This window comes from Lacerta agilis, chromosome 6, assembly GCF_009819535.1.
Source record: "Lacerta agilis isolate rLacAgi1 chromosome 6, rLacAgi1.pri, whole genome shotgun sequence".
Classification (NCBI taxonomy): Eukaryota; Metazoa; Chordata; class Lepidosauria; order Squamata; family Lacertidae; genus Lacerta; species Lacerta agilis.
The window spans coordinates 78251334-78270683 of NC_046317.1; the positions used below are offsets into that span (position 1 = coordinate 78251334).

Sequence of the window (19350 nt, forward strand, 5' to 3'; positions counted from 1 at the left end):
GCTTTAAGGGGGCCTTTTGGAACAGACATCTTTAGAGCAGCGAATGCTCTTGCCACCATCTTTTAAGCAGCAGACACTAAAAAAAAACCAAAGAGAGAGTGAAGAGGGTTTGATTCAGACTTGCTCCACAGTGAACAGAGAGGCTCCTTCCATTTATGCATGGAACCTGACTGAAGCTTGCTGCTGAAGGAATGGGCCGAGAAAGTGATTCTGGGGCAAATTCCTCATTAGGTACTTCTACATCATCATCACCATTTTTTTAGTTTGTATACCGTCTTTCTATCTTACAATACTCAAAGCGGTTTACAAGCTGAAGAGACAAAAAATGTACCTACATCTTGTAACAATCTAATGAGATACAAAAATGTGATAATAAAACGTAACTTTAAAATAGGCAACCTACGTTAAAAAAGTAACATTCAACAATCATTAGAATAGTATTAAATAATAATAACATAGAAGTTAAACAGAAATCCACTCAACAGTTACAATAATTTCTAAACTGTAATCAATAAAACAACGGCAAGCCACAGTGCATAAAATACAATACAAATTCAGAAGCAGAGACTAGAGGGTGGGGCAAGGCAGGTGGAACACAACCCCCCAACACCACTTTGCAGCCTCTCCTGGAGGTTCTTCGAACCCTGAGGGGCGTGGCTCAGGGGGGAAATCGGCAAAAGCAACTTCCTGTCCTCTTCCACCAACACGAGCAAAACTCCGCTGAGTGCTAGGGCTCCTCCAGCCATCCTTTCCATTGCACATTCACAATTATTTATGCTTCTAGTGCTACTGGGGTGGTCACAGGCAACTCCAATACTGTTTGCGTCTGCAAAAGTTCTGGGGTGTTCACTCTGCTTCCTTTTCAATCGGAGCGTATCCCGTAACTTCCTGCTGAGGTCTCTCCACTTTTTGTACCAAAAACGTTATTTATTTACTTCATGAAATTTATACAGTAATACCTCTGGTTACGTAACCCTCTGGTTACATAAACTTCGGGATGCGAAAGCAGCAAACCCGGAAGTATTTTACTGGGTTTTGCTGCACGTGCATGTGCAGAAGCAGTCCTCAGGTTGCAGAAGCCTCAGGATCCAACCAGACCTCCAGAACAGATCCCATCCACAACCGGAGGTACCACTGTATACTGCTTGATTGTTTAAAAATTGTGAGGTTTGGAGCTTTCAGGGTTAAAGAAGCTCAACCGTTCGGCCTTCCCACAGGGAAGAGGATGTGTTACAACATCCGGGGTATCTGCTGTATGCGATGTTTTTGTGATTTATGTGACACACCGTTTATTTCCTGGTTAAGTCTTACTTTCGGTTCTGACCGGAGCAGAGATGTTGTCCGAATTTCCGGGAGTAGCTCTGTGATTTATATGCTTGTAAATAAAGCGTACTTGCTTTGAAACAACCCAGACATTGTGGAATTTATTGCTGGCACAAGGCACACATACTGTTGCGCAAGAAGAAGAAGTTTGAAGTTTGAACAACTCTGCTAAAGCACTGGAGAAGCAGGGAAATGCAGAAGGAAGCGTAGCTGGACACCACTCCAAGTGGTAAACTGGTTTTGAGGCTTTTCCAGTTAAAACAAAAGCCCAACAACAACAACAACAACAACAATAATAATAATAATACAAAAGCAGAAGCAAAACCCTCAGAGCAGTTCTGGTTTCATGTTCTCCAGTTTCATAGAATCATAGAGTCAAAAGGGACCCAGGAGTCATCTAGTCCAATCCCCCTGAAATGCAGGAATCTCAGCAAACACATTCATGAGAGATGGATGTGCTATAGCCTTCCAGGTAGCAATAATGCGGTAACTTTGGTGAAGCACTGCAGAACAAACTAAAGCAGAATAAATCCACCACTGACACACTATTATTGAGTCGAGAACTTGCTGCAAAATATGCCCACAATAAAACACCAGGCTGAAGGCATCTCATCCCACCCATAAATTGCTATTCCCTCCTCTGCCAATTATTAGCAAGCAAACCTCCAGAGGCAGCTCAAGAATTTGAAAAGGGTATTTGAATTTTTTAGCTCCGCTCCAAAGGCTAGAAGTAAACAGCAAGCATGTTTGAGCAGCCACTAAAGAATGACTGTGCATATGACTGGAGAAGCATTCCTCGATAAATCTCTGTGTTGTACAAAATAGAATTACTGTATCCTTTTCTTCACCCGCAACCACTAAACATGAAGTTTCACAAAACCGTAAGTCTGCATATCTCTTGCCAAAGAGGTGTGTCAAAGTTCTACCACATGCATAGAAGTGGTAGAAGCAGCTGAGAGTTTCATCTGAGGTAGCGCTACGTCAAAGTCACTGAGCGGCATGCTTGCTCCACTGATGTTTTGTGCAAGGGGAACATTGCTGCACGTGAGAATGCATAAGCAGCCTGCTGGTAACACTGCCGCATGATAGATTATGCAATCTGTTGTGTAAAGGGTTTCTGCTAACACACCTGGTGTGTTGGACTCCTCTGTTGCACAACATTGAAATCCACCCATCTGCTAGTGCATGAGACCTTGTGCCAGCAGGTGGAGAATGCTGGAAACAGCCCTTTATAAGCTCAGGAAACAAGAAGCAAAATGCGTCAGCATCCCTTGGCAAGACAGCACCTTGTGGACCTCTCAGTTCTTCTATGTATCGTGTGCCTTCATGTAGCAGGGAATGTTTCAGCAGGTACATAACTCTCTCCCCCACTGCTATGGAAGAAGCTGAGCTAGTTGAGATTCCGCTAAATGAAAGACGGAGAATCCCAGTGGAGTTAGCAATCCTATCCACGCAGTCAATGGTCAACAGGTAAGTCAAGTCCACTGCTAATAGCACCACATCTTCTTTGCTGAACCTTCAGGGCACAAACTGATGCACGTGCAGTCAAATATTCCAGAACTGTTTCACAAACCTGCTATGCGTGGGCTTAGCCAGGATTTTTTTTTGGGGGGGCAGGAATTTGTTGAGGAGGCAGGACTTTTGTTGGGGGGGCAGAACTGACGTGATTGCTCAGTTAGTTAAGTATTTCTATTGTTTTACTTTAACACCTTCCCATCCAATGTGTTGGGAAATAGATTCTCCAATGGACAAATATCGCTCTTTTGTGACTGTAATTGTACAGCACCAGAATCGTTGTATCACATAATCTTTGATTGTGCTCTTCACTCATCGTCCAGGAGTAAGTTTCTTGCTCCATATTTAAAGGGAATTGCCATTGACTCGAACGAAGCCAAACTGATATACCTACTGAATGATGAAGACCCTCCAAGATCACTTACGGTTGCCAGATTTCTGATCACCGTCCTATCCCAAAAGAAGAAAAACGGACTTCTGGGTGGATTGGACATTCCTTTTAAATCATGACTCAGGATGTAATTATGTGTTACCTTAATTGATGTTTCTATAATTTTATAAATAGGGGGTGATGTTTTATGTTGTAAATTTACTGCTTAGTCTGTTACTTTAAAGTCCTTTCGAAGTTCTAAGTAGAAAGGCTAAGTATATATATGTTGTTTGAAAAATCGTGCGCGATGGGCCAATGGCCGTAATAATATCTATCTATCTATCTATCTATCTATCTATCTATCTATCTATCTATCTATCGTTTTACTTGATGGGGGGGAAGCAGCCCCTCCCAGCCCCCAGCCCCCAGCGGCTATGCCCATGCTGCTATGATTTCAACTACCGGTATATAAAAGAGAATGGAGGAAGTTGAGGCCAACTGCTGACAACCCCGTGCTAGGTCTGGCAGCTATTTCCTGCCCCATCAGATGGAAGCTTCCAGTTCCTGGACATCTATTTGCACCTAGCAGCTGCCAGTGGGATTTTCAGAACAGTGCAAAATGAAAGCAAGGCTGCAAAAGCTGATAGTTGGCTGAATTTAAAAGCACTGTGCGCCCAAGAGGCTTGCTGACATAGGTCGTGATATTCTAACAAACCCCAACGAAAGGCTTCCAATGAAGATAAGCAACAGCAGCAACAAAATCTCATGGTGACTTAAAGAACAGTAGATTTATTTCACATGCTGCAGCAGATAAGTGGACTGTAACCCATAAATGGTCATGCCATAGTAAATGAGTTGGCCTTCCATAGCTACCCCTCTCTGCAAACTGACAGGCACGAAGTTAAAGACACATATATTTATAATATATATTATTTTTAAACCACTCTTAAAGTGGCTCATGCTGGTCTCCCATCCAAACAGGTCAACACCTGCTTAGCTTTAACAATGACGAACCACCATGGGATCTCTGCCCATGTCTTGGGCCCAAGAAATAGTTCTTTGTAGAGCTAATGCCATGGCCAATGGTCAGTTCCTGATTTAAACCTTACCCCTGCCTTGACCTCACTAAGTTGCCTTAAGCAAATCATTATTTCTCAGTTCCATCCCCAACCCCTCAAATGCAGTTACACACACCTTGCTGGGTTGTTGACAGGCCTAGAAAAACTCATAACTCTCCCTACCCATCATTCCAGTTACAGGTGGGTAGCCGTGTTGGTCTGCCATAGTCGAAGCAAAATAGAAAATTCTTTCCAGTAGCACATTAGGGACCAACTGAGTTTGTTCTTGGTATGAGCTTTCGTGTGCATGCACACTTCTTCAGATACACTGAAACAGAAGTCACCAGATCCTTAAATATAGTGAGGGAGTGGGGAGGGGAATTACTCAGAAGGGTGGAGGGAATGGGTGATCAGCTGATAGGTGTGGAAAACCTGTTGACGACTCTTATACCCCTCCCCACTCCCTCACTATATTTAAGGATCTGGTGACTTCTGTTTCAGTGTATCTGAAGAAGTGTGCATGCACACAAAAGCTCATACCAAGAACAAACTCAGTTGGTGTCTAAGGTGCTACTGGAAAGAATTTTCTATTTTGTTTCCTACCCATCATGTTATTCTCCCAATCACCCTGTGAAGTTGGCTGGTCTAAGAAAGTGTGGCTAGCCCAGCATCACCCAGTGGGTTTCATGGCTTGGGGAGTGGGGGAGATCCAGTCCAAAACCAATGTTTTTAACCACTACACCACACAGTAACAGTAGTTACTACTTGGAGCAACTTATTCAAAATTTGTAAGATAAAAAAAGGTATCACATATACAGTGATTGAACTATCTGAGAGTTTCATCCCTCAAGGTCAAAGTTACCTGCCTTTGCAAATGTATGTGCCCCCTTTTCCTCCAAATAAAACAGCAAGCCATCAACTTGATGTCTACAGGAAACAAGAATGCACCACAACTCATAGCATTTGTCGTTATTTGTTGGTGACAAGCAAAGAGAATCCACAGAAACCACGGCAGTCAGCTCCACTCTCTTGGCTGACAATCACCTGACGTAATGTAGAGCACTTGACCTTATTTCAAAACCCAGTGCTTGAAAGCAAAACCCTGTACTAATGTGGTCTTGCAGATCTGTGGTTGTGAATCAAGCAGCTTTTTAAAAAGTATCAAATCTCAGCCGAGGGAGAGCTGATAACATCTTGACTCTTCAGTGATAACCTACGGCTTTTATTTTGCTATCGTTTCGTACAACTTACCCGAACAATGATCCCCATCCGTTTGCTTTCGTACGTGAACGGGAAAATCTGGAGGATGGTGTAGTTTAAGATGTGGCCACCAGGAGTCCTCAGCTGCACAGAAGACTGGTCTCTGCCCACCAGTGTTAAGCCTATGCTTTCTGTCCACTGCACCAGGGCCACCTAAACACAAGAAAGGTCAAAGGTCAGGTAGACTGCTAAGCTTAGAGGGTGATGCATATGGAACAGGAGAGCGATCAATTGATAACTGTACATTTCCCCCACTGGAGTCATCTGTTGCTGCTGCTGCTAAAAATTCTGGTAAAAATGCATGGACCACAGCAGTGCTTGCATTTTGCTAGTGCTGGGACTTCTAAGCATAGCTGAGAAATCAAAACTACCAGTGCATGTAGTTCGGAGGTCAGAAATATTCCTCCGCCCCTTAAATGGACGGGGTGGAGTGTCATTTTCAAATGGGGGGGGGAATGGATCCTACCTTTAAATTCATTCATATATTACAACAATCTGGATCCTACCTTTTTACGCTGAGGCCACTCAAAGAAGCTCATAATTATGCAGCTGGCATTAAGAAGCCACTGAACAACATTAGGAGCATATTAGCAATGAGCTGCTGTTAGGATCATATAAAGTGGTACCTCTGGTTACAAACACCTCGGGTTACAAACGCTTCGGGTTATAAACTCCACTAACCCGGAAGTAGTACCTCGGGTTGCGAACTTTGGCCCAGGATGAGAACAGAAATTGGGCGGCGGCGGCCGTGGGAGGCCCCATTAGCAAAAGCGCGCCTCAGGTTAAGAACAGTTTCGGGTTAAGAATGGACCTCCAGAATGAATTAAGTTCGTAACTAGAGGTACCACTGTACAGAGTTGGATCACTAGATCACCCAGCCAAGTATAGCCTACACTGACTGGCAGAAGCTCTCCAGGGTTTCAGGAATCTGATAAACCAATGCTTCACCACTGAACTTCAAGCCCTTCCCGGCTTAAAAGTATTATTATTACTTTACTTTTATTATTATTGTTGTTGTTGTTGTTGTTTGTTGTTGTTGTTGAATTTATATAGCGCCCTATACACGGGGGTCTCAGGGTGGTTCACAGAAAAGATAAACATAAAAACAACAACCCAATAACACGGACACTGTCTTCACAAGCTTGCCAAAAGGAAGACAGTGATCAGGCCAGGTATACATCCCATGGAGACACAACTAAGAGACCTATCCAGAGGGCACAAGCCTTTCCTCCCCTTACTCAACAGCTGAAAGGCATTCTTGGACAGGATTGCATGAATGGAATATCCTTTCTGGGAACTGTAACTCTTTTGGGGAATAGGGGTCTGCTAACAAACTTCAGCACCATTGACAAACTACAGTTCCCAGGGGTCTTTGGGGCGGGGGGGCGGGGAGAGCCACAGCTGTTTAAAGTAGTACGATACTGCTTTAAATAGACAGTAAGTATTTGCCCAGAATAATAAAACCTCACCAGTTTTGATTACTGAGGTATTCAGGAATAAAGAGATTAATGATCCCAAACCCCAATTTTAAAATACAGTGTTACATTATTTGGGATAGCTCGGTTGGTAGAGCATGAGACTTTTAATATCAGGGTCATTGGTTCGAGCCCCACATTGGATTAAAAAAAAAAAAAAGATTCCTGCATTGCAGGGGGTTGGACTAGATCAGTGTTTTTCAACCTTTTTTGGGCAAAGGCACACTTGTTTCATGAAAAAAATCACGAGGCACACCACCATTAGAAAATGTTAAAAAATTTAACTCTGTGCCTATATTGACTATATATAAAGTAATTCTCTTGGATTTTTCAATTTTTCCCACGGCACACCAGGCAACATCTCGCGGCACACTAGTGTGCCGTGGAACAGTGGTTGAAAAACACTGGACTAGATGACCCTCGTGGTCCCTTCCAACTCTACAATTCCATGTTTCTAATATGGATAATTTATTGTGTACCCTAACATGCCCTAGGAATTGTTTGGCGATAACAAGTCCTTGTCATTGTTCTGCCTACAAATTTTCTACAATGCAAGCATGTAGCATTAAAGAGTTTTGTTACAGGTTGTTCTATTGCTCATTGTCTTCATAACCCTCCAGATAAGACAGTTATCCCAGACATCTGGTCATTAAAGCTTAATAAGTAACACTAATCAGATGCTTTTCTCTGACCTCTGTTCCTCTTTCTTCAAATTTCACGTTCCAGTTTTAAACTCCAAGCGGGAACTGCAACCAAAATGTTGCAGCAGGAAGTGTTCCTGTTCAGGGATCCAGCCAGCCAGCCAGCCATGGAGTCTTCCTGGAAACTCCATTCCACCTGCCCTCCCACAATACATTTCCTATTTTCCATTCCCACTGAGCATAATTGGTCCTCATAAGGTGGCACAATTGCAAAACAGCCTTATTTTATTGTATTGTACTTTATGTGCACTTCTGCAAACCTTGGGGTTTTCCCAAGCTTGCCAATACTTCCTCCTTCTGCAGGTGTGGGGAACCTGTGGCTCTCCAATTGTTGCTGGACTACAACTCCCATCAGCCCCAGCCAGCATGGGCAATGATCGAGGATGATGTGATTTGTAGTCCGTCAACAGCTGGAGAGGCCGGTTCCCACCCCACCCCCTTTCTCCACTGGGTGGCTGGTGCCATTCTGGCTACATAAGGATCCACAATCTAGGCGCTTCCATGTTGTCGCTATTTGGGGTTGCAAATCCAGGTTGTGCAATTCATATCAATGTGCAACTTTTGTGCACACTCCACAAATTTGCTTTCACACACAAGAGGAATATCTGCTGCAGACTTCACAAAAGCAAAGCAATTCAAATTCCTTTCCTTTCATAAGAGGCAACTAGAAGACGCATAGCGGTTATGAGAATGAGGTACGAGCAGCGCTTGAAAGCCTTTGCCCTCAAACAGAAATATAGGAATAAAAACCTCACCGGGTTGCTTTACAAATACTAAATGCTCCAAACATTCTACCGTCTTATGCAATATTTACTACGCTTAGCTAGGAATGTTACACCCACTGGCCTACGTGGGAGCTAAAAGGAAGATTTTGGACTTTGAGCTGGGGAAAAGAGTGGCACTTAGCCTAGAAAAGAGAAACTTCCGGGAAGTTGGAGCTGAAGCAGTTTCGGAAGTGGTCCTGTTTCTGAAAAATGCTGCATCTGTAGAGCTAACTCTTCCAGTTTATAAGGACTTGCTTGCATGCCCACTCAACCTGCATATTTGTAAACAATCTAAGGGGGGATAAGGTGGGGGGGTCACAAGGACAGCAACCACAATCCTATAAAACTGTCACGAGAGTTTCCAACCAGGGAAACAATGAGCACGAAACACTATTGGGTGTCATTCAATCCTAGTCCTACTCAAGAGTAGACCCATTCAAATTAATGGGCCCTGCAAACTCCATAACATTGATTTCTTAGTATGCTGGCTGCTTGGCCGTTCATAAATAACATTCATTCATTCATTGAGTTCAATGGGTCAACTCTGAGTAGGACTTGGCTGGGCAAAAGTGGATCATTACCACGCTTTATGAATTAATGCTCTCTATGAATTTTCAGCCTTCTGCAACTCCCCAGCTCAGCCAATTGAGCGTTAACACTTTCCGTTCACTGAATAGCGTCAAGCCAAAAAAAAGGCCATTAAAACCACTTCAGAATCGGAGAGAGAGAGAAATGGATCCCTGTTTGTCATTAGTCACTGCCCCACACTTCAACTGGGCTGCCTGGTCCCAGGGACTGCTGGCAACGCATCTGATCTGCACATTCTTTCACATCCTAGAGCGCAGCGAAGTGTCGTCAGGGTTAAAGGCCAGATTGCCAGGATTCCTCCCGGGCCAGTTATCTCTGATCTGATTCTACCTATTACATTTCCCCTCTCTCTGTTACTGTATGGCCTCAACCTGACAGGAGCACAGAGCCCCAGAGGCTGTAACTGATCTCTCAATAAAGATGCTTTCAGGAGTCTCTGCCCAGGAATGCATACAGGAAACAAATCTAGGAAATCCTGCTTTGTGTTTCAGGAAATGAATTCTGTGCCAACTGGTAGAAATTACCCTCGCTGTTCAAAAGTTTGGTGGAGGCGGGGGGGAGGGGGGAGGAAAACACCTCCAAGGTTTTGTTCCGATTCGGAGGGCAATCTGACCTTCCTGCCTTAACAATCTTTTATTGCTATAGGATTTCAAAGGCGCAGTATGGACGCCTATTGAAGAGGCTTTTTTGTGGAGTCACCCTTAGGGAATTGCTGGTTCATAGCATCTCTCCTATTTGAAGGTTCCTGGAAGCATCCAGCTCTTTACTCAGCTACCATCTGTTACAGAACTGAGACATTGTAAATGATATGTGTATTTCATATTGCTTAACGCTTGCTGTGCCAACTGCATCCCCTCTCAAAACTGAGCCAGACTCTTGTCAGCCTTCCCTTTAGAGGTATCAGATTTGTCCCCGTCCCCCCAATGCTCAATAATGTCTTATTTATTTGTCCTGACCTGCTTAAGACCTATTTATTCTGGCAGGGCTTTGGAGCAGAGCAGGAGTAACAACATTTGTAAACCATAATCTAATGTGGATTATCACTGTACTGTTTACTTCATCGCATAGCTCTACTTTTGCTTTTAATGTTCCATTTTGGGGCCCTTGAGCTCTCATGAGAGGAAGGGCAAAGTGTGAGACGTTAAAAATCACCCATTAGGAATTTGCTTTTAAAAGGAAATGAGATTCTTGTGCATTTTACTTATTCTGTAATTGTCATTTGTGCATTTTCTAAACAATGGCAAGACAGTCATGCCAGGACTGACGGTGTAGACTAGAAGTCCCTCTCTTGATAGGGCTAGATAAATGGTATTCTTCTAAATACCATCAAATCTTCCAGCATTGATGCTGTCTGAAATTTAACAGCTGTGCACAGATCCCGATCGGCAATAATATCAATAGCTGCATTTGAACAAACACAGTTTACAGGAAGTCGAACCATCGTTTCCAAGGCACAATTTACCTCATCAGGACTAGCAGCTTGGTACACCCTGCAAGAATCTTCATAGTGCCGCTCGGCTTCAGCCTGATCTGTCACACCATTCGATTCATAGACGGGAGTCACATTGTGGCAGAGGGCGATTGCTTTCACTGCCTCGTGGACTCTGCTGCTCAGGGTTTTCCGTACCTTGGTAGCCAGGGTGGGGCCTTTTAAAGCAGGTGGCTCCTGAGACTGCTAAGAAAAGAGGATAAAGCACAATTATATTGGCCAGGGAAAAAAAAGACCTGGTTTTCATTAATACTCATCATTTGCACAGGGGAAGGGTGGGAGGCCTAGGATTCCAGGTTGAGATCCTTGATGAGCAAATACAAATTTGGTTGCAAAAAAATATGCTGAAGAATGCAAAAATAGGTCACCATGGCCACTGCAAGCCAGGACCTGGTGTCAGGGACCGGCAAGATGCTGACAACTGACATCAATGGCATGTGGTTAAGGCCATTGCTCTAGAACAGGCATGTCCAACAGGTAGATCACTGGACGTCTGCAGTAGATCACTGGTAGATCATTGGCTCCCCCCAAAGAAGCTGAACAACTGTGGCTCTCCTAAAAAATGCTCAACATTTTACCTCCTCCCTGAAAAAAATTCAACAACTTTGACCCAACCCCCCCCCCCAAAAATGGGCCTTCCTCCTTCCTAAGAAAAGCTCAAGAACTTTGACCTGAACCCCCCAAAAGGGGGTAGATCACCACCAGCTTTTAACTCTAGGAGTAGATCACAGTATCTTGGGAGTTGGCCACCCCTGCTCTAGAATGATGGAAACTGAAGTTCAACAACATGTGGCAGGCTGCATATTCCGTGTTCTCTGCAGTCTAGAAACCCTCACAAGATCTCGTGTGCTTCACCTTGCCTCATCTGTGGGTCAGGCCTGCTCATGAGTCACTGAAAGACGGGGAACTAAGGCTGAAAGTGACCGAGTTGAGCAAACCCTCTATAGCTCAGTGGGGATTCCAAACCAGGATTTGAATTCAGATCTACAGTGCATGCTTGGGTTGCAGACATAATCCGTGATGGAGGCTCATCCGCAACCCGCAGCGTTCGTATCACATAGCGCCGCGTCTGCGCGCACGCGCGTGACGTAATTCGGTGCTTCTGCGCAAGCACGAAGCATGATTTAGCACTTCTGCACATGCGCAAGCACCGAAACCCGGAAGAAATCCGTTCCGGTACTTCTGGATTCAGCACGGAGCGCAACCTGAAAAGACGTAACCCTCAGCAGCCGTAAAATGAGGTATGACTGTACAGGTAAATCCAAAACCAATGCCCTCTCCTCCAAACTACAATGGACTCTCAAAATCTGTATCAAGAGAATATTTTTTAATGCTTCCTTGCCAATGAAACCTATTGTGAAACTTGTACGTAAATCTGGAAAGGAAGCAGACTTGTGGGATCTCCGTTTTCTTGCTACTGTTACAGATTATTTCTTGTATTAGCTGCTTGATACACAAGAGTCCCCATGTGACTTACTAGACTCCTGAAGCCCACCTACTGGAGCCAGGGACAAATAGTTGCTTGGAGGTACGTGGGGCAGGAGAGGCTAGAATTAGGGAAGAGGGTGCTTCTGAGTATGTGCTTAGCCCGGGAGCTTCTTCCCAGTATCAGAACTGAGCCCACAGTCATTGCATAAAAATGCACTCCAGATCTTCTCATAAACTTTCCTCCAGGAGCCTAATTTAGGGCAAAACCAGGCATCACCTTTGCCATACAAAGAGGTAATTTTAATGTTTTAGTATTTTATCTTTTGCATGTTTTAAAGTATGGCTGTGATTTTTTCATGATTTCCATGTTGTTGTATTTCTTTTGTAAACTGCTTTGAGGGTTTTCTGTTTTGTTTTGTTTTGTTTTTGAAAATCAAGCAGTGTATAAAATTTTATGAAATAAATACAATTTGCCCTTGTGTCATTGAAAGGTGGTATTCAGTTACATTCTACTCAGAGAAGACCTATTGAAATTAATGACTCTTAGTCTCCAACTTGGAGAGAGAGAGGTATAGAAAGGCAACAATTCAAAGGCAAACTACGTCACAAACTCTTGAGTCTAGTTTTTGCGGGGCGGAAGACCCTCTTTTTCTTATTGCTATTATTAAATTTTTTTAAATGGGAGTCAGAAATTCCCACCAATCTGCAAATCACCTAAAGATCGGCCATTGGATCCCAATTCTGCCCACTCCAGTTTGCAGCAATAAAAGAGATTCCTGACATGAGAAAACTGTACCTAAGTTTTCCTAGTTGGTCAGGAAAAGTAGGTTTCTTACAGATCCTGCCACCAGTTTGGCCTCTAAAATTCAGCCCCTTTACTCGGCGAGAGACGGATAATTTGAAATGAACAGGGTTTTATGTTCGTAAACACACAGCCAACCAAAAAAAGAAAAAACAGATGGGTCAGCATAGAGGTAGGTAGAAAGCTGATCGTTTTGATTTTTAATACTATTTTTAGAGTCTGCATCGGACCTTCCAGGTAATTTTACAATTACTAAATTATGCTGGCCACAGGGGGAACATATAGCCATCCAGTTTCCTGCTCTGTTAACCTCTTGTGTCAAGAGGACAGAAGTTTCACTTCCAGGTCAAAGGGCATAGCATGGTAACAATAATTAGAGCAATGAATCAGAACTACAGTTTAAATGAATCATGGCCAGCAAATGCTTCCAATTACCGAAGAATCTAACCTTTTAATTATATTTAAACTTATACTTGCTTGGAAGCTCTCTTTAACGTGGTTAGGGGCTGCTTTCCTCGTTCTTAAATAAAGCTGTATTAGTTAAAAGTTGGGTTTTGAATACAGTTTGATACGCTGAGCTGCCTGAATAGTGCCTTGTTCAGTACCATGAAAGCATGGAGAGAAGGGGAAATCGACCTGCACATCTACTTTTCAGGCTTTCAGTTATTGTGCAAAGGCGAGTCCTGTACACACAATTGGGGACCACAACTATTCAAATATTCAAATATACATATTTGAATACTTTGTTTATGCATAGGCTCTTTCAGAGATTATGCTGAACATACATAGGAGGAGGAAGTGGGGTGTGATCCTGCAAAGTGGTTGCTAAGCTGTTAGCAATATCAAAAGCAACACGATGACCGGAAACAAATGCAATATGAAAAACTTTATGGAATGATTCAAAACATCAAAACTAACAAACTGAAGTCTCTGAAAGTCATTAAATGAATCACGATGCCAGATTTTACCCAGCGGAGAACAAGCTGTGAAGCTTTGTATAATCAGCAAATGTCCAATTCTGAAGTCCAACTCTGAACAGTGTTTCCGGATAACAACTACTGTTTCGTTGAATTCTTCACCAGCAAATTAGTTCAACACTCGTTGGTAGAAAGATATGTAATTTCTTCATTAAGCAATATTTTTTCCAATAGATATAATATACATGAAAATGAAAAATACTCTGGAACAGTGCTCATGCAATTATGTAGTCACTGTAAACTGGTTGTTGGCAACAGATTTTAAAAATATAACAACAACAACAACAACAACTTACTGAATTCTCAATGAAAACGGAAAATCTGGGTTAACTACATGAAGAATATGGGCTGCCATTTTTATTCTGACATTGTGTGGAGCTCACCTGTGTATATATACTAAATATATGGCTCTGAACTTCATCCATTGAGTCTAGTCCATAAGCAACTGTTCCAAGGTGAAGGCGTTTGAAAACCATCTCATTCTGAGTCAGGGTCCCTGGAACAAGAGCAGAATTATAAAGTCAAGACGCAAGTAAGTGCAAAAAGGTGGAAATGGCTGTTTCTCTCTCACACACACATACCCATGCTATCGCATTTATGAAGAAGGGAAAGGCCACACTCCTTTCATTTTTTCCTCTTCATTTTTTTCCTCATCAGAAGGTTGTTTATTTGCTAGACCACTAACAACCAGCAGATCTAACAACTACAACAACAACAACCCAGGTTTGTAAATATATCATAAACATATTCTTAACCATTTATGGGGGGAAATCTAAATACAGATAATACCGCACAATAGCCATGTATGTATCAATAATCTTCTATCAATATGGAATTTGAAAAAAGAAAAAAAAAGTCTTTATCCACATACACACCACTGAAACATAAATCAAGCTCCAAATAATATTCTGCCCACACAATTGCTCTCACAATCTTGCATTTTCAACCACTTTTGAGAGGCAGTGTGGGATAGTGCTTAGATTTTCAGGCTAGGACAAGAGTTCAAATCCCCTCTCATCTGCAAAGCTCACTGGGCGATCATGGGCCAGTCACTGCCTCTCAGCCTAGCCTACCTCACAGGGTTGGTGTGAGGATAATGTGGAGAGTAGGGAGGACTGTGTATACAACCTTGAGCCCTTTGGAGGAAAGGTGGGGGTACAACTGTAATAATAAAATAAACCATCACACCATTACAAGGTCTCCTTTCCTATTATTACTTATCATTTCATTCACCTCTAACAATAACCTTTAGCTATGGAAGATGTACATTATGACTTCTTTCCCTGCAAAGATTATATTAAAAATTTTTTTTTAAAAAAAAGAAGATTTGTAGCCTTGTACCCTTGGGAAAAAAAGTTTTCCAGAGTAGTGAAAATAAAATAAGAATAATATTTATAAATAAAAACCAGCTCTCTCTGTAACATACCTGTTTTATCTGTAAGTAAATAGGATATTCTTCCAAGTTGCTCTGGGATTGTGCTAGATCGGACTACAGTGCCAGGAATTTTAGAATCCCTCCGGATCATCCAGCTGTAAACTATTTTCCCCATGTCAAGATTGACTCGTAAACTGTAGAGAGGTGAGAAAGTTAGCAGGAAAAACAACTGAGGAACAATTCCTGTACAGTTTTTCTGATTGAAATCAATCCCTCCCCCCCCCAAGTTCCTCTGTGGCCCCATGGATTCAATATGTTGGTCAACTTCCCCCACATAAATCATCCCTTGTACATATGAAATTAGCATGCACAGTTTCAGGTGAGTTTCATGATTCATGAAATAGTTTTATGTGAAGGCTCAAACTCTCAGAATTTCACTGCTAGGCCCAGTACAGACACTGTAAACCGTGGTTTGCCACTTTGTGTGCAAGCAGAAATGTAAAGCATCCAATCTCATTAGCAGCAAACAGCCATTTGTTTCTCCATCCAGGCCTGGAAAGTATTCAAACCACGGTTTATTAACAAATATGGAAGCTTTAAAATATTATTTTGCGCACAAGGGTAGGACAATGCACACATGCCTGAGCTCATGCTGCCTCATCTGTGTAACAAACCATGGTTTGTTGTGATGTCTGAACTGGGCTACAAGTGCATTACATGTGGAAGCCTACTCTTTGGCATTTGTTCTAAAAGCAGCTTTTTCCTGAAACGGAGATTTAATGGTGATCAGAATAAGGGAGTGGGGCTCAGTTTGCTATTTATGGTATAGTTCAAGTAAGGGCCAAGCAAATAAGAAGCCCTGAATAACACCACAACAAAACTAATGGGAAGGGAGAACATCATACCTAATAGGAATTATATTTGAGAAGAGAAGAAGAAATCTGATGATCTGAAGGTACCAGCGGCCAGCGAAGTGCTGAAGAGCGACCATGACAAGAGAGACCACCACCAAGGCCCCAAAGAGAATCTTGGTGAGGCAGTTCACTTCCAGATCGAAGAGGCCAATCTGAGGAGGAGAACAGCAACAAATAGATTGCTTGCAACACACAACAGTGATGGGCTATTTTTCCCTCTCAGTAGTCCATGCTCAGCAAAGTCACACCTTGAGGTGTGGAGAAAGTAGATATTGCATAGTTTCCCCTCCCTGTCTCATAAGGAACCTGGACTCATCCCTCTCTGAAGAGGGTTTCGAAGTATGTTGGATTGAACGCACTCACAAACCTCCTTGCGACTTGGAACTCTGAACAACAACTACTAGTACTATACAACAACAACCTGTTCTTCAACCTAAGTTCCCAGGGTAGGTAAAGGCAATTTAAACCCAACACTGAAAACAGATTAAAATCACAGAAATAAGGTGGGTCCTTAAAAAAAATTAAACATCTCAAACATCAAAAGACATGGTAAAGAGGTGCAACTTCAGAATTTGTCAAAGGCTGTACAATGAAGGTGCCAGACACACCTCTGTGGGGAGGGAGCTCCACAACTTAGGGGCTGCTATCAAAATTCCCTTCCCAGGCCTCCACCCCCAGAGCTTCTGAGAGCGGTGAATGGCCAAGAGAGCCCCCTCTGCCACTCTTAGCACCCAAGAGGGTCTGTCGGGAAGGAGGTGGTCTTCCAGGTATTTGGGGCCTGTCATGAGGAGGGTTGTAATTCAGGCAAAAGCACTTACAAGCTTGCGTCGGTTCTCCGCACGAACATGGGGAGTGGAGAAGGGCTTGGTCCTTACTTTCTTCCCTTTACATATTTTGGCCCTTCCATGTCCAGGCCAAGTGCCTGAAGGCTACAATGGCCTTAATATCGAAGACCCAAGAAGCTGTTTGTGTTGGTTGCCGTGTGGGAGGCATAATGTGCAAAGCCACCCCATCGAGAAACGTCAGCTCGCACACTGCATTTTTAGGATTACAGCTCACTTAGGTGCGCCTGTGACAAACACATCCATCACACAAGTTCAAATCCTGGAAGTCAGGACTGGTCAATGCTGGGAAACCAGGGTCTGCTAGATGAGAATGAGTAGAGCGGACCAAGGAATCTCTCCTTACTTTACTCCGTGGATTTGAAGTGTTCATGACACTGCGCAGCTCCCGCCCTGTGTACAGAACAACTCCCACAACTGTTCCTGAGGAAACAAAAAGATTCAGATTCCAGATTGGTACCAGTTGGAAAGGTGAGAGTTGTTTGTTTAAAAAACAGAAAGTGGACACGTGGAAACGTGGAAACGTGGAAACGTTGGCGGTTCGAATCCCCGCGACAGGGTGAGCTCCTGTTGTTCAGTCCCTGCTCCTGCCAACCTAGTAGTTTGAAAGCATGTCAAGTGTAAGTAGATAAATAGGTACTGCTCTGGCGGGAAGGTAAACGACGTTTCCATGTGCTGCTCTGGCTCGCCAGAAGCGGCTTAGTCATGCTGGCCACATGACACGGAAGCTGTCTGCAGACAAAGGCCGGCTCCCTCGGCCAATAAAGCGAGATGAGCACCGCAACCCCAGAGTCGTGTTCGACTGGACCTAACGGTCAGGGGTCCCTTTACCTTTACCTAGATGGCCATCTGTCATAGATGCTTTAGTTGAGATTCCTTCATTGCATGGCATAGAGCATTGGGCTCAGGTTGAACTTCACACCACAGGATTGCTCCGCTTGAACACTGCTGAGTGTCCAAAATGATACCAGCACTTGAGTGCAGCCAGACCTTGACAGCAAGTACCAAACTGACATCAAATCTGATGCACACAAAGCTTTCTAAAGAAGGGGACAGATGCACAAGCTGCCCTAGCAGGAATAAAAAAAGAGCTCTTTCTTGAAATGCATTTACTAGAGCAGAGACTGGGTACATGTGCCCTTCTCTTACAGCTCCAATCAGCTCCAACCATTGGTCATGTTGGCTGGGGCTAATGGGAGTTGTGGTTCCATGGAGGATATTAGATATTAGGTTCTTCCATATATTAGAGAGCTCCTAATGCCCTTAATGCATGACACATCTGGTCTTGCTTTTACAAGATGCTCTCCTACAGAGCTATAAACCAGGGGGTAGCCTATATTTGGAGATCTTTCACCCTGGCTTCTATTTAAAATCTCTTTGACACCCTTTCTGTTACAGATTTCAAATGTCAATATTGAGAGCAATTAAGTGTTATTCAAGCAGGGGATGCTTTGCCCAAAGGTTACTGGAATTCCAAAGGCTTTCTCATCTATAAATGTTCGAGGGGCAATTAGACGTCAGCTCAAAGTCCCTGGAGGTGTTAGGACAAGTGGGGAACTTCATTCCAGCCACTAATTCCCACTGACAAGAGATGATTATTTAAATTGCAAAGGGAGATTTTAAAAATTGCTAACATACCCCCGGGAGACATTCAACATTTACTCTGGCCTTACCTGAAGCAATCACTGTGCTGGCCCACAAGGTGTTTTCGATGCTTAAGCTCTCATTCACTGGAGGGTCACTGTCCTCCTGAAAGAGTTACCCCCAAAAATAGTCAAAAAAGCACTATGGGGGAAGTATAAAAAAGCTTGGTGAAATGCAAGTAGGGAAAAATATTTGGGTGGAACCCCAAGTGTGGTGTGTGATTGGGGTGGGAGGGAATAGCCAATGAGACCTGAACATGCTCATGGGAGGTGGAAAACTAAGGAGAGGAGCAATGGAATGGAATACCTTAGGAAAGGGAATGGCTGGCTGGCTGGCTGGCACCCTGAGCAGCAGCACTCAGCACTGCAATGTTTTGTTACAGAAAAATAGCAACTTATTTGTCCTAGAAAGCACAAGGCCCTTCTGCGAGTCATGTTTTATGATGCTCGCAACACACTGAACATCTCCACCCCCTTTTGAAAGAGTCTGGAGGTTGTCTCCACTCAGGGGCATAGCAAGGGGGCGGGGGGGGCAGTAGCGCCCTGGGGGGTGACACTCGGGGCGGAGCCCCACCCCCCGCAATCCACGAAGAGGGGGCTATCCCCCTTTCGGCGGCTTTTTTCTGCTGCTGCACTCCCTGAGGCCGCGGGAAATGGAGAGGGGCGGGCCAGCGAAGGGAGTGACACCCCCCTTGCTGGCCCTACCCCTCTCCATGCCCTGGGACGGCTCCGCTCAGGGAGCGCAGCAGCAGAAAAACCTGCTGCGCTCCGTGAGCGGAGCCCACGGGGAAAGGAGAGGGGCGGGCCAGCTGGCCCGGGTGGAGGC

The 19350-nt window shown here is 43.8% G+C and overlaps 1 protein-coding gene across 5 annotated transcripts in view; it reads right to left on the minus strand.

The window, feature by feature from the left end:
- Nucleotides 1-19350, minus strand: part of ATP9A (ATPase phospholipid transporting 9A (putative)) — an 89816-nt gene that overhangs the window by 27885 nt on the left and 42581 nt on the right. For 3 of the 5 annotated variants that reach the window (XM_033153560.1, XM_033153558.1, XM_033153555.1), the window contains exons 9-15: nt 18555-18630; nt 17228-17304; nt 16031-16191; nt 15177-15319; nt 14134-14246; nt 10517-10729; nt 5518-5679 (exon numbers count right to left, since the gene is read on the minus strand). In XM_033153560.1, the coding sequence (XP_033009451.1) occupies nt 5518-5679; nt 10517-10729; nt 14134-14246; nt 15177-15319; nt 16031-16191; nt 17228-17304; nt 18555-18630 (945 nt within the window). The remainder of the gene's footprint in view (nt 1-5517; nt 5680-10516; nt 10730-14133; nt 14247-15176; nt 15320-16030; nt 16192-17227; nt 17305-18554; nt 18631-19350) is intronic. The other 2 variants (XM_033153559.1, XM_033153557.1) reach the window with 1 other exon arrangement.